The sequence below is a fragment of the Fukomys damarensis genome, unplaced genomic scaffold (assembly GCF_012274545.1).
Source record: "Fukomys damarensis isolate Sample0158 unplaced genomic scaffold, DMR_v1.0_HiC HiC_scaffold_27, whole genome shotgun sequence".
Taxonomy (NCBI): Eukaryota; Metazoa; Chordata; class Mammalia; order Rodentia; family Bathyergidae; genus Fukomys; species Fukomys damarensis.
Window position 1 is genome coordinate 24815952 of NW_022900939.1, and position 20560 is coordinate 24836511.

The window sequence follows — 20560 nt, forward strand, 5'->3', positions numbered from 1 at the left end:
ACAAGCACAAGGTCCAGAGTTCGATCCCCGGTGCCAACAACAACAACAACAACAACAACAACAACACAACTTAATAAACTGGAACAAAGAGCCTTTAGCATAATCTCTTACAATCCCTTTCAACTTTTAGGGCAACGACTAGTATGGGATCTCTCCCTGATTTACTAAGTCATAATCTCTAAGTAGAGAGTTCAGGAAATCTGTATCAGTTTCCCAAGCTACTACTTTCCTAAATTTAATTAGTTTTAGCAGGGTAGAAAAAAAGAGCTGGGGATTTAGCTCAGTAGTTCTGCCACTTGCCTTGCAAGTGCAACGGTACCAAAAAGAAAAAGAAAAAAAGAGCTGTATTTCCGAACTCTAGTCCTATAAAAATCCCAGAGAAGAAGACTGCTGTGTGCGTGCGTGTGTGGTGTGGTGCTAGAGACTGAACCTAGGGCCTTGCACATACTAGGCAAGTGCTCTACCACTAAGCTACATCCCCAGCCCAAGGCTGCCTCTCTTCACCATAGGTTCAGTAGCACAGTGTTTACCTAGCATGAGAGGTTCTCATTTCCATTCCCAGCTCCACAAAAACAACAAACTACTTGTAAAACTAATTTTTTAATAAAACCAATTTTAAAATACAAAAATGGACTGTGGATGTAGCTCAGTGGTCCTGAGTTCAAGTCCTAGTACCACACACAGACACACACACACGCAAAGCAGGCATGGTGGCACACATCTGTAATTACAGTATGATGGGAGCAAGAGCACCATAACTTTAAACCTATCCTATGTAACTTAGTGAGACCCTGCCTCAAAATTAAAAAATGGGCTGGGATGAAGTTTAGAGCAAAGTTCAATACTCAGCACCACAAAAATAAAAATAAAATATAGTAAATTTTGATTGGACTAAGGCAAAAGCACCATTTGACTACATAATCTGGTATGGGAATTCTCTATTGTATTCTCTAGGGTATTTTACCTTACAATACAAGATGAAGAATTAAAAAAAGACGTAAAAAAACCAATGAGGTGAATTCTGTGTACATATGTATATGTATGAGAATTGAAAAATCCTTCATATACTTTTACTTTACCCTTTAAAATCTCTTCACTTTGCTTCTCCTTTCTTAAACTCAGATAAAGATTTAGTACTTCTCTATGTGTTTCTAACAATTACTGAAAAACGTGATCTAGAAATAACCAATAATGGGTCCAGGAATTCCACTCCATGGCACGGTGCCTGCCTCACAAGCGCAAGGTCCTAAGCTTGATCCCTGGTATCGCAACAAAGAAATAAGCAATAATGGATGTTCATTCTTGTATCAGAGTTCTTCTAAAATGTCAGCCTAGTATGAGGGGGCATGGCTCTAATCTCAACACTCAATTGAGGCAGGAGGATCCACGTTCAAGGACAACTTGAACTACACTAAAAAGTGAGTTACTTCAGATTTATGTTATAGTTACCACTTAATTTCTCTCTTCACTTATGGAATCATTACTTTTAAACAAAGCATACATGTAACATGGAAAAACTACATACATCTGTGGGGAAAAAAAGGTGCCAGCCCATTGTAGCCACTATTTTCTCATATAAATACTATGTATATCCATACAAAGAGGGATTGAAATACTCAGGTACAGGTTTTCCTACACTTGAATTTTTTCATGTTCACAAAACAAGACAAATTACCGTGCAAAACAGTATCAGCAACTTTCAGCCACAGCATCAAAATAGGAAGTTAGCCAGCAAGACACTTTGCAGCCAAGCTAGGTCCTACACAAAAAGTCCCTTTTTGTATAAAGAAAAATGTTTTGCTCATTTTATAAAAAAGGCTGTAACTGGCAAACTTTTTTCCCTTAATGCTTGTCCCAAAGTTCAGTGTTGTAACTTCCCATTCCAGATGCCTACTGCATTAGTCAAATTGAATGCAAACATTCATTAATGCAAATGTGCTTCCAATTCTGAGTGGTGGATGGACATTCTTTCCAACCTTATTTTTTACCTGCTTTTCTCAAAATATTTTCTCAAGAAAATCATTTTCCAGTTCCACTTTTTACAAAGGTTTCAAAGCTGAAACCAAAATTCAGTTTGATTTTTTGTATACTGGAGGGAGCACATTCTCCAGATGAGAACAAATTATATCACTAACAAGTCAATAGTATTTTCTGCCTCTTTTGCTCTATGCTTTTAATATCAACTACAAAATGGCATTTCTTAAAAAGTCTCCAGCTAGGCATGGTAGCACATGCCAGTAATCTCAACATTCATGGTATAATCCCAGCACTTGGGACACTGCTAGCTTGAACTACATAGTGAGACCCTGTCACAAACAAACAAAAATCTCTAAATCCTAAAATAGTTTTCTTGAAATTCTTTGTCTCTTGCTGTGTGACCTTGAGCAAATCATCATTTTAAATTATAGTTTCCTGAATGGGTAAAAAAGCTAGTACTTTTCCTCTATAGAATTGGCTTGGGGATTAAATGAGATGAATTTATAAGTATTAAGCATAAAATAGCTCAATAAAAATTAGCCATATACCAACATATCTGCCTATATTTTTAATAAAGTACAATATAACATCATTAAAATTTATTCAGATTTTGAAGCTCTCTCAAGGACTAGGCTGAAATTAAAACTCTGCTCATGGTAACAAGAATTCACAAGCAAAAGACTCAAGGACTTACTTGGGAGTGCAACTTTTCAAGGAAGGAACTGATTGTTCCACTGACATTCTAATTATAAACATATTCATGTAAAAAGCTTATCTTCCCAATTTACGTAGCTGTATGCAGCACAGTAGTACAATTTAATACATTTCACATAATTTACTTTGGAAAATTTTGACTCCCTTTTACTCAGTCCAAATAAATGACTTTTTGTACATGTATCTCCCGGAAACCCAGTAATGATAAATACATATTCTAGGATTAAAAATAAACGTCATAGTCAGGTGTGGGGGTATATACTTGTAATTACAGTATACTGGGAGGCTGAGGTAGGTGGACTTCAAGTATTGATGGGCAATTTAGCAACTGTGACCTGGTCTCAAAAAAGGTGAAGGGGTGCTGAGATGTAGCTCAGTGTACCTGGGTTTAGTTCCCACTATCACTCCAAAAAAAAGTAATTTGCCATGAGGGACATGAGATGAGTTGAACTTGTGCCAGTTATGGACTCAAGGTTTGTGCTGATGGTTCAGTCAGTCTGAAAGGACTGGACTGGTTCCAGCATTTCATACCCTCCCTGGGGTTTTCATACAGTTAATTAAGTACACCAACAACTTCTTCTTCCCTTATTTTTTTATTTTTTTAAAATTTATTTAACCACCCCCACCCTGTATTGGGATCAAACTCAAGACCTGGTGCTTGCAAGGAAGATGAGGTGCCACTAAGCTAAATCCCTAGCCCCTTGTTTGGTGTTTTGAGACAGGGGCTCACTCTGTAATTCAGGTTGGCCTTGAATTCACTATGTAGTCCAAGCTGGCCTTGAACATGTTGTGATCTTCCAGCCTCAGCTTCCCAAATGCTGGGATTACAGGCATGCACCGCCACACCCAGCCCCTTATTTTAATTAATTCATTTAAAATTTTTTTTTCTTTTGTGGTACCAGGGATCAAAATCAGGATGTACCAGTGAGCTACATCCATCCCTTGCCCAGCCCTTATTTTTATTAAGCTAGTATAGAAGTGTAAGATAAAGTCTCACTTCCACTCCGAGGAGCGTGAACAGCCAAAAGGACCTTCACGATGCTGAGTCCTATAGCCCAATGATGGCTCTGGATGCAAGACCTAGGGCCTTACTTCTGGGAGCCTTGAACAGCCAAAGGGCCTCCAAGATGCTGGGACCTATAGCTCAGCGAGGCTCTGAGAGCTCAAGGAGCAGCAGAGTCACCCAGGAAGGAACACACCGGGCTTGTTGGTAAATAGACCTTTATTAGTCTGGCCAGACGGCACTCTCAGAACTGAGCAGCTCAGAGAGGCCCAGCACAGGGGTTAGCACAGTTTTTTAAAGGCAAGGGAAGAGGACTGCAAGCATAGCAAGTGGGCCAGGGGTCAGGGGGTCGGTTTTCTGCTATCTGTCTAAAGGAGTCAGCTATACGGTGCACCTGGTCTTTCATCTCCAGACCTCAGGCTGTTCTGTTCTAAGGAGGCCTTGAGTCACTGTCTTGTTTACCCTTACCAGGCTTCCATACACTCTGTTTTAATCTTATCTTGGAGCTGGGTAGAAATAAATGTGTGCTGCTATATGCTGGCTAACTAGGGGTTACATAGCGGTTAGGGTCCCAAAGAAGTTTCTAGTCTCAGCTTCTCTACATCATTCCTAATTATCAGTCAAGTTGTTCCCTCAAACAACAGGCGGGCCCTCCATTCTGATAATTAAGTAGAGCCCAGTTGGGCTAATTTTCTTTCTTTCTTTTTTTTTTTGTTTTTTTTGAGACAGGGTCTCACTATGTAGTTAAGACTGACCTGGAACTCACTATGTAGCCCAGGCTGGTCTCAAACTCACAGCGATCCTCCTGCCTCAGTCTCCCGAGTGCTGGGATTATAGGCGTGCGCCACCACGCCTGGCTGGGCTAATTTTCTATCATCTATTTGTTTACAGGAGAAAATGAAACCAATAGAGGCTACAAACTGGGATACTTTCAAGGATACAGCATTTTTTTTTTTTTTTTTTTTTTTTGAGGGGTAGGGCAAGGCAGTACTGCGGATTGACTCCAGGGCCTTTTGTATGGAGCTACAGCCCCAATGCATTTTTAAATTTTTGAGGCAAGATCTTATTAAGGCACTAAGTTGCCCAGGTTGGGATCAATTTTGTGATCCTCCTGTCTCGGCCTCCCAAAGTGTTGGGATTACAAGCATGTGCCACCTTGCCCAGCCAAGATGTACACAATACATACTTGTTTTTTTTTTTTTAAGACAGTGTCTTACTAGGTAGCCTAGGCTGGCCTCAAACTTGTAGTGATCCTTCCTTTCTCAGCCTCTCAAGGTCCTGGGATTACAGTTGTATGCCGCCATGCCCAACTTGAAATAGCATTTTCAACTAGCTCTTTAAAATATCATTGTCCTGAATCTCCACTAGTCAAAATAATTTTTTCTTGATTTTTTTGAGACTGGGTCGTGTTATGTAGTTCAGGCCAGCCTTGAACTCACTATGTAGCCCAGGCTGGCCTGAAATTTGTAGTGATCTCTTGTCTCAGCTGCCAAAGTACTGGGATTACAGGTGTGTACCACCATGCCTGGCTTCAAAATAATTTTTGCAAGCAAAAAAAAAAGATTAATGTATTCTCTTTTATAAATGCTAAACTGTGAAACTGAAAGCTACTTGAACATTAGTGTTGTTTGTTTGGTTTTGGTTTTTTTGTTTTTTTTTTTTTGCAGTACCAGGGATCCATCTCAGGACCTTGAGCTTTGAGGCAGATGGTGATGCCAGTGAGCTATATCCCTGGCCCTTGAACATTACCTTTTCGTCAGCGTACATTTTTGCTAACAAAAATTAAAATACACCTGTCTCACAAGCACAAGGACTGGAGTTCAATCTCTGGTACCCCCTCCAAAAAAAACCAAAAAGAATTAAAATAATTTTTAAAGCTGTGATAGTTATCTTTTCAATACTTTATACATTATGTTTGTTGTCTACGGGTTACACTGCTCACTGTTTAGGACATCAACTATTCCCTTTCTGTATGGAAAAATAAAGTGATTTGATGTATTTTTTTAAAGATCTAATTACAATAAAATACAGTTAATTGTTCTACTTATACTATGATTTGTGGGGGCAGGTTTTTGAGATGGTCTCACCATGTAGTTCAGACTAGCCTTGAACTCACTATGTAGCCTAGGGTGGCCTCAAACTTGTGGTGATCTTTCTGCCTCTGCCTCACCTCCCAAATGCTGGGAATTTTTTCTTCCAGAGTAGAATAAATATAATACCTATTTGCCTAAAGTACTAAATTTCTCATGTGAGGAAGAAAAAAAACCTTTTAAAATATAATTTCCAACAAGTTCCAAGTGTCAACAACAATGGAACTACTTTTTATTTGAGTTATTTTGTAACAATTCACAAAATTTCTATTTTTAAAATGTGTACATGTTCATTTTAAAGGTCATGATTTGATCCATGAGTTCCAAATGCACACAACTAGGGACACTATGAAACACAGAAGCTCTAAATAATCTGAATTAAAAGTAACAAATTGTCTATCATGTTTCCTGCGAGCAGATTATACCAAACACTTCACTACCTTTAACCCATTAAAAGGTTTTTTATTCTTGTAAAGTCAAAGTGTTTCTAACAAACTAGCATCCAAACTTTACAGCTAGAGAATTTTAGCTGAGACAATAAACTATTTACATGTGGCTTCTAAGATCTATCATCTATCCAGTTATTTTAATGATCTTTTTTTCCCTTTTTAAAAAAATAAGGGTTTCTACTGACCAATATGTAGGGTCTAGCACAAGAACAGTAGCAGTGCTTTATTATTAGTATAAACAAATGAAGATAATGTACTCTCTCCCTCTCACATTCTTGGCAGTGACTACCCTTATGAACTTGGGAGTTATTCCTCATTGGTTGACAGAAAAAATAAAAAAAGAAAGAAAAAGAAAAAGAAAAGAAAAGAGCCACAGCTTCATCTCCAGTACAAGAAATCTTAATTGCCAAACATTTATTTTATCTGTTCAATGTTTTAGGCAATTTGAAAGTACTTTGGCTTTTTGGACAAATCTGACATTACAATATGTGCTCTAGCTGGGAAGCTATTTTTGTAGGTCAGTGGAAGCACACTTTTATGCTATTTTTCCAAAGCCATTAACTCTGTAAACCAGTTACATAAGTGCATAGAAATTAAATGCACTGGGTTGGGGTGTTTTCTGAGCCACAATTCTATATGCTCCAAATTCTGCAGGCAAGTTTTTCAATTTTGAAGGAATGTCCAAAACTACATTTAATCCTTGTGCTTTGTTAAATGTTGCCCAGCCTCTTCTATTTTATTAACCTTTATAGGACCCACTGACAACTGCTCAAAAGAAAGGACTGGCTTCTAATTAGTTTTTATTTTAAGGGATGTAGGGGCATATACTATAAAAGAATTGTGCCTCATATCCCCAGTTACAGCCTCTTTCTCAACATTTTTCTTTTATTAATGCATAAAAAAGTTACAAACTTGCCTTGTGAGGTCGAAAATAGAGATACAGGCTGAGAGGAAGAGGAAGAAACAAAGGAATCTGAAAGAAAATATACAATATGAGAATTTCACAACCTCTCACAGGACTTTTAATTTCAACTTTCTTTTTTTCCAGGACAAGGGGAGGAGGCAAGCATCATAATTTCATTAGATTTAGAAAGGAGGAAAACCCCAGTCTTTATTTCTGGCTAATGTTTTCACTCACCTGCCTGTGAAACTTCATTTCCAAGATGCTTTAAAAGTTAACCAATTCAACCTTTATTAGATAAACATTATCAAGGAACCTCTAGTATTTCAGAACAAACACAATCTCAATAGACAACTCTTCTGCTGTTTTTCATGGGAAAGGGAAAGTAGGTATGATTATTTAATACGTATTATTTTAAATCACATCCAATTGCATTTTTTACTTCTAAAATTTCTTTTTTTAAATTGGCAAATATACAATATATAACATTGACCCTAAAGACTTAAAAAAAATCACAATCCTTTTGGAAAATAGAACTAAATGAGAAACTTTCCATCTTCTAAAATTATATTCCTTTAATTTGGCAATATATTAAAATTTGCCAGGGATTTAGCTCAGTGGTTCCACTGCCCGCCTTGCAAGTGCAAGGTCCTGAGTTTCGATCCCCAGTACCAAAAACACAAAACCAAAAAAACCCCCCAAAACACATTAAAATTCAAAATGCTCACATCTAGGATTGAGATGTGGCCTACCAGTAGACCACTGACAGTTTTTGTCTCTAGTGCTGAAAAAACAAAAACACTGGTCTTTTACAGGAAATAAAAATACAAAATCCATGAAAATAAATCAATCACACATATAAGAATATTCATAAGAGCACTGGTTATAAATACCACAAATAATCTAAATGATCACCAACAGAAACTAGTTTAAAAGGTACATCTAAACAGTGAAATAAACTAGGCATGGGAGCACAGGGCTGTAATCCAAGTTCTCAGCAGGGTGAGACCAGGGGATTGCTGTTAAATTCAAGGCTGGGGCAGCTTACATATTGAGTTCAAGGCCAGTCTGTACTACAAAGCAAGACGCTGTTTTTAAAATATAAACATTTAAATATTTGCTGCCATGAAAAAAAAAAAAAAGAGGTACAAAGCTGGGCTTGGTGGTGTACACCTATAGTCCTAGCAGACTGGGAGGCTGAGGCAGGGGAATCACTTGAGTTCATGAGTTTAAAACCAATTCGGCAACATATAAGCAAGAACTCATCCCAGAAATAGAATGACAGGTATGTGTGATGGCAAAGGCCTGTAATCCTAGCACTGTGGGAGGGTAAGGCAGGGAGACTATGAGTCTGAGACCAGCCTGGGCAATTTAGGGAGACCCTATCCCCCGCCCTCTGCTGCCTTTTTCCTTAGGTACTGGGAATCAAATTTGGGACCTTGTGCTTGCCAGGCAGGCACCACCACTGAGCTAAATCCCTGGCCCAAGGAGACCTTATCTCAAAATTAAAAAGGGCTCTGTATATAAAAATTTTAAAACAATATGCTGCGGTTCATGCAGAAGCCCTGGGTTCAACTGCCAGTGTTGGGGGAGGACAACGATGACTCAACAAATGGGATTATATCAAATTAAAAAGCCTCTACATAGAGCCAGGGATGTAGCTCAGTGGTGCCACACCTGCCTGGCAAGGGCAAGATCCTGAGTTCGATCCCTGGTACCAAAAAAATAAAAATAAAATAAAAGCTTCTATACAGCACAGGAAATAATGGATGGAGACAGAACATAGAATGGGTTTTTTTGTTTATTTTTTGGTACTGGGGTCAAACTCGGGTCCTTGCACTTGCAAGGCAGGTGGCAGCATCACTGAGCTAAATCCCTGGCCCCAGGCCACAGAATGGGAGAAAACATTTGCCAGTTACTATTCTGACAGGATTAATATTTAAAATGTATAAAGAATTTTTAAAAATTCAATTAATGGGCAAATGAACCGGACACTTTTCTAAAGCAGTACGCATGGTCCATTATTATATGAAAAAATGTTAACATCTTTAGCTGTCAGGAAAACACACATCAAAACTATACTGGGCCAGGGGTTTATTAGCTCAGTGGTTCCGGTGCCTGCTTCACAAGTGCAAGGACCCAAGTTCGATCCATGGTACCAAAAACAAAACAAGACAAAACAAAACTATTATTAAAAAAACAAACTATACTGAGATTCCATCTCACTCCAGTCAAAATGGCTATTAAGAATATGAAAATAATATATACCTACATACAATAATGTTGGCAAACATGCAGAGGAAAAGGGAACCTTTGTGCACTGTTGGTAGGAATGTAAATTAGTCCTGCTACTATGAAAATCAGATGGAGATTCCTCAAAAAACTAAAAGTAGGGGCCAGAGATTTAGCTCAGTGGTACCACGCCACTGCAAGGTTGTGAGTTTGATCGCTGGTACCAAAATAACCAAAACCAAACAAAACAAAAAACTAAAAGTCAAGCTACTATGTAACCCAGCCTGCTGGGGATTTAGCTCAGTAACACTGCACCTGCCTCACAAGTACAAGATACTGAGTTTGATCTCCAGTACCAGAAAACAAAACGAAACAATAATCCATCTATGCTAATCCTCAGTATATACCCAAAGAAATTAAAGTCAGCGTACCATCAAGATACCCACATATCCATAACCACTAAGTAATGGAAGCATTTAGATACCCATTAACAGATAAATGTATATAAAAAGTGCTATATATACACACTATATATACTTTGGGGCCAGGGATTTAGCTCAGTGGTTCTGCTGCCTGCTTCGTAAGCGCAAGGACCCGAGTTTATTCTTGGTACCAAAAAAACAAAGAATTACTATATATACATACTATGGTGTATTATTCAACCATAAAGAACAAAATCATATTAATTTTCAGGAAAATGGATAGAACTAGAGATCACCATGTTAAGTGTAATAAACCAGAATCAGAAAGAAGACAAGTATCACGTTTTCTCTCATATATGGAATCTAAGGGAGAAAACAAGAAAAGATGACATGAAAGTAAGAAGGGAGATTATAAGAGAAATGGAAGGGTATCAAGGAGAACAAGGTATTAGAAAGGGTAATCCCAGCACTCAGGAGGCTGAGGCAGGAGAATCACCACAAGTGTAAGGCCAGCCTGGGCCTACAAAGTGAGACCCTATTTCAAAAGAAGATTTAAATCCAAGCTTTTCCTGAAAGCCTATTTCTTTTCTTCTATATCAATCAGCCTATCACTTATGTCGCCTGTCATTACTGCCAGTTTGAAACGCACATACTATTTACCTGACAATTTTCCAGTCTCATTTATATTTTCAAGCTCCGTTGTGTGATAAGACCCTGTTTTCTTTGACTCTCCATCCTTCTCTCAAGCAGCATGTTTAGTGAGCAGCAGAAGAATAAGGAGGTAAACACCAAGAAGGCAGCTGCTGCAGGTGATCAAATATGGGTCAAGCTTGTGCTAGATGTGTTGGGGCCAGGGAGGAAAAGCTTTGGACTGGATGTCAAATTCAAGTTTTTATTTAAATTGGAGGGAAAATATACCAACAACTGCTTGAATTTTCAAACCTCCACTAAGTAGTGTTTCAATGAGTTGTTCATTTTGGTGATAACTCTCCTTTAACACCCACAGAATTCAGGCTGTATTTTTAGAAAAGAAGCAAGTTACTCTCAGGAACTCTGTAAAATGATTTCTAAACAATCACAAAGCTTTTTCCTCTTGTTACATTTTTTAGATTATCAAAGCACTTTCCAATACATAAGAAAAAATAAGAGTTTGAAATATTATCTATAACTAATAATGAAAATTAGTAATAACAACAAAAAAAGAAAATTAGTAACTGATCCCCTGCTGGGTGTGGTAATGTGTGACTGTAGCCCCAGCTACTTGGGAGGCTAAAGCAGGAGTACAAGTTTGATGCCAGCCTGACAGCTTAGTGAGATTCCCTCCAGACAAGAAATAAAATAAAAAGAGCTGGGACACACGTGCGCACACAAAGACACACACACAGCTCAGCAGAATACTTCTGAGTTCAATTCCATCACTGGGTGGGGGTGGGGGCGCAGGCAGAGACAGACATACAGGTTTCACTTGTAACCTTTTTTCCTAATGTTAACACTAAGACCAGCATTTTTTACAATTTACAATCTCTTTCTGCTTCATAACCAGACCACATAACACAGTAATCTTTCTCTACTACTTCTCACCAGTGCCATTTTTTTCTAGCGCTGGTGTGGAATCCAAGGCCTCGCACGTGCTAGGCAAACAATCTACCACTGAGCTATATTCTCTCTGTTCTTTTTGCCACCCCTCTCTTTTTTTGTTGATGCTGTTGGTACAGGGGATAGCAACAGAGGTGCTCTCTGCCACTGAGCTATATCCCCAGGCCTTTTTATTTTAAATTTTGAGGTAAGGTTACTAAATTGCATAGGATTGGCCTCCAACTTATGATCTTCTTGCCTCAGCTTCCTGAGTATCTAGCATTACAGGTTTGTCCCACCACATCTGGCTCTCCCCCACTTTTTAAACACTAGCGTTTTTTTCAAAAAATGTATTATTTTACAACCATTTTAGATATGCAGAGGTTGAACAGATTATTGCTGTATATCCAGCACTCAACTTCCTTCATTGTCATATAATAATATGGTATATTTGTCACAACTAATAAACTAATATTGACACATTATTAACTAAACTTCATACTTTAATCACGTATTATTTTTTTTCCTTAATGCCCTTTTTATGTTCCAAGATAAAGTATATTACCTTTCATCACGTCTTCCTTAGTTACTTTTACAGTGCTTCCTTGTTTATTTAAGCTCCAATTACAGGCATGCATCACCATGCCCAGGTTCCTTAGCTGCTTCTGCACTGAAAAAACTACTCACTTTCCTGGCTCTTGATGATCTTGACAATTTTGAGGAGCAATGGTCAGAATGTTCTCTAATTTAAGTTTATCTGATGTTTTACTACTTATTAGACTGCAGTGAGGTGAAGTTTTTAGAGACCACTAAGGTGAAGGGTCGAGCTCACCATAACTTATCAAGGATACATACTACCAGTGACTTATCACTGATTTTAATCCTACTCTCTGGCCAGGGTAGCATTCAAAAACTTTCTCCAGGATAGTACCACTTCCCACTCTCCCATACTACACTTCTGAAACAAATCACGTCTCCCACAGATGGATGCAGTGAAGCTCCAAGTCCTTATGAAGGAAGCTATATAAACTAGAAGGCTGACTTATTTACAGATAATGTAGCTATTTAAAAAAACCAATGGCTGGGTGTGGTGGCACACGCCTGTAATCCCAGCACTTGGGAGGCTGAGGCAGGAGGATTGCTGTGAGTTTGAGACCAGCCTGGGCTACATAGTGAGTTCCAGGTTAGTCTCAACTACATAGTGAGACCCTGTCTCAAAAAACAAAACAAAACAAAACAAACAAACCAATGTATTAGTAATGTTTTAGTTTTCTAGAATCAATAAACCTAGATATGACTTAATATGCAATTAAACAAACTAGGCATAGCATGCCTGTAACCCCAGCTACTTGGGAGGCTAAAGCAGGAGGATCCCAGGTCAGTGTGGGCAATTTTGTGAGACCTTGTCTAAATATAAAAAAAAGGCTAAGATATAGCTTGGCAACACGATCAAGGACATGAGTTCAATCCCCAGCACTGAAAAAAAAAAAACCTAGTTAAACACAATATTCATCTGTTGTTGGAAATAAGTAACAACCTGGAAACAAACCAATAAGCACCTAAGGGTTAAAGACCATTTTATAGGTCAAAGAGTATGACACCCAGTATAAAGAAGCCAGGCAATATGAAGACATAAACACTACAGAGGCTTCATAAATGTATAGTGACAAGCAAACTATAAGAGGCTGTAAAATTTAGTTTGTTTTTTCAGAATTAGACTCTGTGTAGTAACTAGTATTAGTCTTTACTAATGTAGTCATTACTAAAGCAGGAGATTCTTCCAGTGTAAGTTAAAATGGTGTTCATGACCAAGATATCGTTACAAAATGAAAGAGTCAGAGAGCTTCTGTTGTACCATTTATTTGAACTTTTTATACACACATACACACACACACACACACATACACACACACACACACACACACACACACAATTTAAGAAGAAAAGTAGGGGGGCCGGGGATTTAGCTCAGTGGTTCTGCCGCCTGCCTCACAAGTACAAGATTCCGAGTTCAATCCCTGGTACGTACAAACAAATAAACAAACAAACCAGTTTTATGGACCTTACATGAAAATGACCTCCTCAGGACAATTTCTAAAGAGGTCATATTGAAATTGTGAATTTTAAATTTTCTGTCAAGTTTATAGTTTTTTCAAAAACCAAATGTTCTTATCCTGAGGTTTATGAATGGATTTTATAGCAGTTCATGAAAACTGTTAAAGTTTATACAATATTTTGTTTATATGTATATTTTTCTGGGAAAAGTTTCTCCATTTATTCATTCATTCCATAAATATTTATTGAACACCTACTGTGAGTCAAGAACTTACTTTAAATGCAGAACAAAGCCAGTAAGGTCTTTCCTCTACTCAAAAGTGTCTGAAGGCCTACGGTGTTCTGGATACTGTCCAGAAGTGAATAAAACAGCAACATTTGCCACCCTGATAGTTCAAAAGACTGGTGATAAATAAGTGAAATACAGTAAGACAGATTATAATAAATGGTAAGAAAAGTAGAGGAGGTCTCTAAGGTATTTGCTTCCTCTGCAACTTAAACAGTGTGGCCAGGCAAAGACCTAAAAAAGGTTAAGGGGGTAAACTGTGTAGAGAGATGGGTGTCTCAAGTCTGTTTTGGCTCCTTTAACAAAATATCACATATTGGGTGGCTTATAAACAACAGAAATCTGCCTGGCACACCTGAAAATTCCAGCTATTTGGGAGGCTGGCAGGGAGATTGCAAGTTCAAGGCCATCCTGGGCAGCATAATGAGACCCTGTCTCAAAAAAAAAAAAAAAAAAAAAAAAAAAAAAAAAAAGAAAAAAAGGATAGGAATGTAGTTCAGTAGTAGAATGCTGCTGGGTTCAATCCCCAATATTACATGAAACAAAACAACAATGACAGCAGCAACAACAAAAAGAACTATTTCTCACAGATCTGGAGGCTGGGAAACCCAAGATCAAATTGCAAGCCAGACAGATTCAGTGTCTGGTAAAAATCTCTTCCTAGATCCTGAAACAGTGCTGTCTAGCTATCTTCTTTTTTTTTTTTTTTTTTTTTTTTTTTGGTTTTTTGAGACAGGGTCTCACTGTATAGTTGAGACTGTTCTGGAACTCACTATGTAGCCCAGGCTGGTCTCGAACTCACAGCGATCCTCCTGCCTCAGTCTCCCGAGTGCTGGGATTACAGGTGTGTGCCACCACGCCCGGCCAAGCTACATTCTTATATGGTAGAAGAGGTGAACAAAGTAGCTCTCTGGGGTTTCTATTATAAGGACACTAATCCAAATCATTAGGGCTCCTTTCTCAAAACATAATTATTTCCCAAAGGCTTCACCTCTTAATAACATCATGGAATTAGGTTTTAAAATATGAATTTTGTGGAGATATATACCTCCAGTCCATTGGAATGGGGGCGGGCTGGGGATTTAGCCCAGCGGCACTGCATCTACTAGCAAGTGCAAGGTACTGACTTCAATCCTTGGCACTGGGGGAAAAAAATCCACTGGAAGCGGGGAGGAGCATTCCAAGCAAAGTAAACAGCAAATAAGAACCAGAGGTGATAGTGGGATATTATCTAGTATGAAGAACAAAAAAGGAAGCCAATGGAGGCGAAGCCAGGTGAGCAAGGGATGATCAGGGCCAGATATCGTACGGCAAGATAAACCCTATAAGGATTTTGGCACTTACTTTGAGTGCGACAGGAAGCCACTGGAGCATTCTGTGAATGATCTAACTTACAGTTTTACAGGCTTTCACCAGCCACTATGTGGAGAATAGACCAAAGAGAAGCAGAAAAGAAAGTATAAGACCAGTTAGGAGGCAAGCAGGTACCCAGGGGAGCTGTGGTAAGTTGGACTACAGCAGTAGCCTTGCAGGGTGAGAGAACTGGTCAGACTCGGATTTCTTTTTTTAATGGTAAAATCAATAGTTTGGTGATAGTTTTATAAGGGAGTCAGAGGAGTCATGGATGACTATAAGCTTTTTGATTTGGGTAAAAGATGGACAGGAAAGAATAACTATTTATTGAGATGGAAAAGACAGTGAAAAAGACAGATTTACAAGGACAGATCACGAATTTAGCTTGAGATACATTAACTTCAAGATTCTTTAAAAAAAAAAAAAGAAAAGAAAAAAGATTCTTATTAGACACAGAGGCCTGTGTGATGTGCACACTTGTAATCCTAGCACTTGGAAGGCTGAGGCAGGAGGATCACTGCAAGCTGGGAGGACAGCCTGGGCTACACAGTGGGTTCAAGGTCAGCCTAAACTACATAGCAAACTTGTCTCCCTCCAACCAAAACCAAAACAAACCATCACAGAAGTTAAAAATAAAGATTTGAAAGACATAAATAAACAGATGGTATTTTCAGAGTGCTGGGATTAAAGTCATGGGCCACCATGCCCAGTAACTAAGTACATTTTAGATATACAGTACAGTTACATCCATCATTGGGATCTTGTACCTTTACATGGCACGTCTTGGTTCTCATTTTCTCCCCTTGTCCCTGCCCTCCCTTCACCCCCTCCTACTCTCCCCATTTACAAACACTTTATTTCTATTTTTTCAATTTCTCATATTTTTTTCTTTTCCCTTACCTTTCCCCTAACCTTCCCACTTTCCCTACACCTTTAGCCCTTTTCTTCCTATTTCATATTGTCAGTCATATCATTAGGATCTTATGTACTATTATAGTTTGTTCACACCAGAGAAACTATTCGGTATTTACACATGTGTCACTTCTTTATTTCACTTAGGAGTTTAACCTCAATATGTATTCATTTTCCTATGAATGAATCTAATTTGTCATTCTTCATGGCTGAGTACTATTCCATTTTATAGAAAAACTACATCTTCTTTAGTCTCCATCTGATGGGCAAATGGGCTGTTTCCAAATTTTAGCTATTACAAACTGTGCTACTATAAATATAGATACGCATATATCACTGTGATATGATTCTTTTAATTCTTTTGGAAACATACCCAGCAGAGGGATGGCTGGGTCAAATGGAAGGAACCTCTAGTCCCAGCTCTTTGAGGTATCTCCATATTGATTTAACTAATAGTACTTTAAACTACAAGATCAGATGTCATAATGGGGAGAAGTTATATGAAGCTGAGTTCTAGAGCATGCTAATGTTTGCAAATTGGGAGATACAAAAGAATAATTTAAAAATCAAAAGTAAAGAAATCTACAGTCAGAAAGTAGATTATAGTGACTGCCAAAATAAGTAAGAGATTAATAGGGAGTGATGGCTAACAGACATGAGGGATGATGAAATTCTTCTAGAATTAAGTAAGGATGATAGTTGTATAACCTTGTGCACAAACTAAAAACCATTTTAACATTATTAATTTTATGTTATATAAATTATACCAGGGCCAGGGATTTAGCTCAGTGGTTCTGCTGCCTAGTTCAATCCCTGATACAAACACACACACACACACACACACACACACACACACACACACACACACACACACGAAAAGCCAGGTGTGTAATCCCAATACCTGGAAGCTGAGGCAGGAGGATCACCTCAAGTTCAAAGCCAGCCTGGGCTACACAGTGTGTTCAAGGCCAGCCTGAACTACAAAGTAAGACCCTGTCTCAAAAAAAAAGAACTAGCAAAGGAGACAGAGGAGAAACATCAAGTGAGAGTTTGTTTACTGTCTTGAAAGACAAATGAAAGAAGTATTTAAAGGGCAAGGGAGTGATCAATTATGGAAAAGCTGTTGAGAGGGCATGTAAGAAAAGGACTAGCTGGTTGGTGCATACCTGTAATCCCAGCACTTGGGAGGATTTGGCAGGTTGAGGTGGGAGAATTGGTAAGAGCCCAGGCCACCAGAACCTGTCTCAAAAAAAAAAAAAAAAGTCTCACAACAATGCAAGTGGGAGCACCAGGAACTCGGGCTCAGAGCAAGACACTTAGGATTGTTTTAAGAAAATGACAGGGCTGGAGATTTAGCTCAGTGGCACCATGTCTGCCTTGCAAGTACCAGGTCCTGAGTTGGATCCCCAGGACCAGGAAGAAAAAAAAAAAGGGATAAGCTGGACATGGGGGAAATTGTCAACTTTGATAATGCCTTGCTGAATAAAATGCAGATTCAGGAGAACATGCTGCTGAACAAAGAGACCACTGAGCAGGAAAAGTCGAGTGAGATTTCCTAAGAGCCTAGAGGATTCCTCACTCCAGTCATCTCCTAGATCCCCCAGTCATGATATGGAGGAAGAGCCACTTGCAAGAAGGACATGAGCCACAAGCTGCACGGTGTACCCAGGCACTCTGTGCCAATGCCACTGGCCCATGGGTCTCTGAGGGGGCCCCCACATCGGGCTGCCAAATTCTCCAGTTTGTCCTGACATATTATAGAAAATTATTTGGGTGATGAATAAAAATAAAACACACCTCAGGGGGGGAAAAAGACTAAAAAGTGACCACCAGATTTAATAACACAGAAAGTAACTGCTGAACTTGACCAAATGATTCTGTAGAGCAATGGAACAAAAAGGAACCTGGTAGTCAGGTGTGGTAGCACATACCTGAAATCCTAGCACTCTGGAGGCTGAGGCAGGAGGACTATAAATTCAAGCCCAGATCTGTCTTGAAATACAAAAATTTAAAAAGGACTAGGGATGTAGTTCAGTGTACGACCCTAGGTTCATCTCCACTGCAAAAGAAGCATCTGGCTAGGGCCCATGGAACCCAAAATTAAGGTGTTTAAATTAAACTGATCAGTGAATTCAAAGGAGTGACTAGATCACTTTTTACCATAACAGTTGCTTCAAATTATAAAGGGAAAACAGTGCGTGTGTTTGAAAAATAACTGAAATGAGCCTTCAAACTCTTGGTTCTAGTCCCATCCACTACTTCACAATGGGTATTTTTGCCTACTCTTTCAGGGTTTGAGTTCCCATATGGAAAGTAGGGCTTATACTGCTACCTGACTAGCTGGTAAATATAATACACGTCTTTCTTCGTTAAATGTAACTCCTAGTAGGATGATCTGTTTTATCTACCTTTTATTTCCCACAGTACCAAGTAAAGAGCTCCCCCCCCGCTCTCTCTCTCTCTATATATATATATACATATATAGTATACTATATACTGTTGAAAAATGAGGTTAATATGCAAGCACAATTAGAACAGTAAATTTAAATAATAAAGTAATACACAATATTAAGATATCATAAAAATCAAGTATCTCAAGTTGGACATGGTGGTGCACACCTGCAATCCCAGCACTCAGGAGGCTGAGGCAGGCGACTCACCATCAGTTTGAGGCCTGCCTGAGCTACACAGAAAGGTCAACTGAGCTAAATAGTGAGACCCTTCTCAAAACAAAACAAAAAAACAAACTCAAGTTTGGTACTTCACATGTAAAATGAGGAAAATGTTCATTGCTGAAATGCACAGGACAAAAAGGAGCTATGAATTAATTTTGCTTAGTCCAAGTTTTCTGGACTACCCTTCCATATATCCTGAAGGGCAAGGTACAGTGAAGAACAGGTCAAAAAGTTCACATGTGCCCCTCCTGGTTATATTTCGAAGATGCACTTAAGCACTTAAGTAATAAAGTCAGTGGATTTAAGAAAATGGATAAACATATTTCTTTGAAATTTGAAGTATCACAAAACAGGCCATCTGCTGATAATTAACCTCCCTCACCATATAAAATGGAAACACAAACCTTATACATTATTTAAAGCCCTTCTCTTCCTTTGAAGCTACAATATCATAGAGTAACAGGTCTCACACAAGTCACAGACATGTGGTAAAAGCATTCAATGATGCAATCACAAGCAACACTGATTACATAGCATATATACCTTTTAAAACATCTACAATACACCTTATGATCCAAAATAATTCTAGTAGGGCTGTTATGAATGAGCAAAACACAGTACAAAATAAGTCAATTTTCTGGACAACCTCTGAATGAATTGATTACCAGCAAAATATCAACTTAGTAATTTTTATCTAAAAAGTTTTACTGCCTGGCATGCCCACACCCATAATCCCCGTATTGGGCAGAATGAAGCAGGAGGATCACTGTGAATTCAAGGCCAGCCAGGGTGACACAATGAGTTCAAGACCAGTCTGAACTACATAGTGGGAGCTTGTCTTAAAACAAATAAACAAACAAACAAAACCAGAAAAAAGAAATTGCTTTTTAAAAAAAGTTTTACTATGAAACTGATAAGCTTTTTCACAAGTAAATATTTTTTGTAAGCTAAACTGACCATTAACAATAAAGCTGAACACAAGCCATAAACTAATACACACATTAAATATGTATGTTAAATCACTAACATTATGAAACTTTGTTGGAGTCTTTGTAATGCTCCTCAAAATTAGAACAGTAAATTCTGGACTACAGCTAAAGAGATGTATTTTTGTACAGAATAATTAACTGTAGGTTCAAACAAACTGGAAATCTTTACTTTTCCTTCAACACATGTCACCACCGAATTGTATTTTGCAAGTACTTGAAACATGCACTGGATTAGAAGATAGGTGATATCAGAGGACTAAAATGTATCCATATAATTCAATGAAAGCAATAATATATTATTCTGTTTTCAGACCATCTCTAAAATACTACAAATAAAAACACTGATGGGCTTACCAGCCACTTCATCAACAATCCCCTTGAGGTCTCAATTTAGGGTTAAGGTGCACCTGTTAAATACATGTAGGCTATTTGTTTAATCTGATCAGACTGGTTAAATTACTTGGGAACTTGACTCTAAAAGCAACAGGTTTGAGCAATACTTTATTGCTGATAAATACAAGTCAGTGAACATTTACAGACCACACTAACACAACCATTCTGTCTCTTGTATTCTTTTTTTGGTACCGGGGATTGCACTCGGGTCCTTGCACTTGCAAGGCAGGCCACCGAACCACTGAGTGAAATTCCCGGCCCGCTTGTATTCTTGCTTCTACACAGACAAGTGTTAACCGTGTTTCATAACTACATTTATTATGGTTGGAATGCTGCAGAGGATATTTAAACATACTGCTTTCATACCAAGCCAGTTAAGAAACATCTTGGCTCCACCCCACTCCTTTCATCAAATCACCCCAGTGGAAAGGGGGTGGCAGCTCTATGATATTAACGTGAGGGGTCACAAAGTGAAACAGATTCACTTATGAGATTTTTTTTTTTTTTTTTTTTTTTTTTTTTTTTTTTTTTTTT

The 20560-nt window shown here is 38.4% G+C and overlaps 1 protein-coding gene across 1 annotated transcript in view; it reads right to left on the reverse strand.

The window, feature by feature from the left end:
* Rtn3 (reticulon 3) overlaps positions 1-20560 on the reverse strand; it is a 60428-nt gene that overhangs the window by 34935 nt on the left and 4933 nt on the right. Inside the window, exon 3 of the mRNA XM_010636188.2 lies at positions 7150-7206. Coding sequence (XP_010634490.1) covers positions 7150-7206 — 57 coding nt within the window. The remainder of the gene's footprint in view (positions 1-7149; positions 7207-20560) is intronic.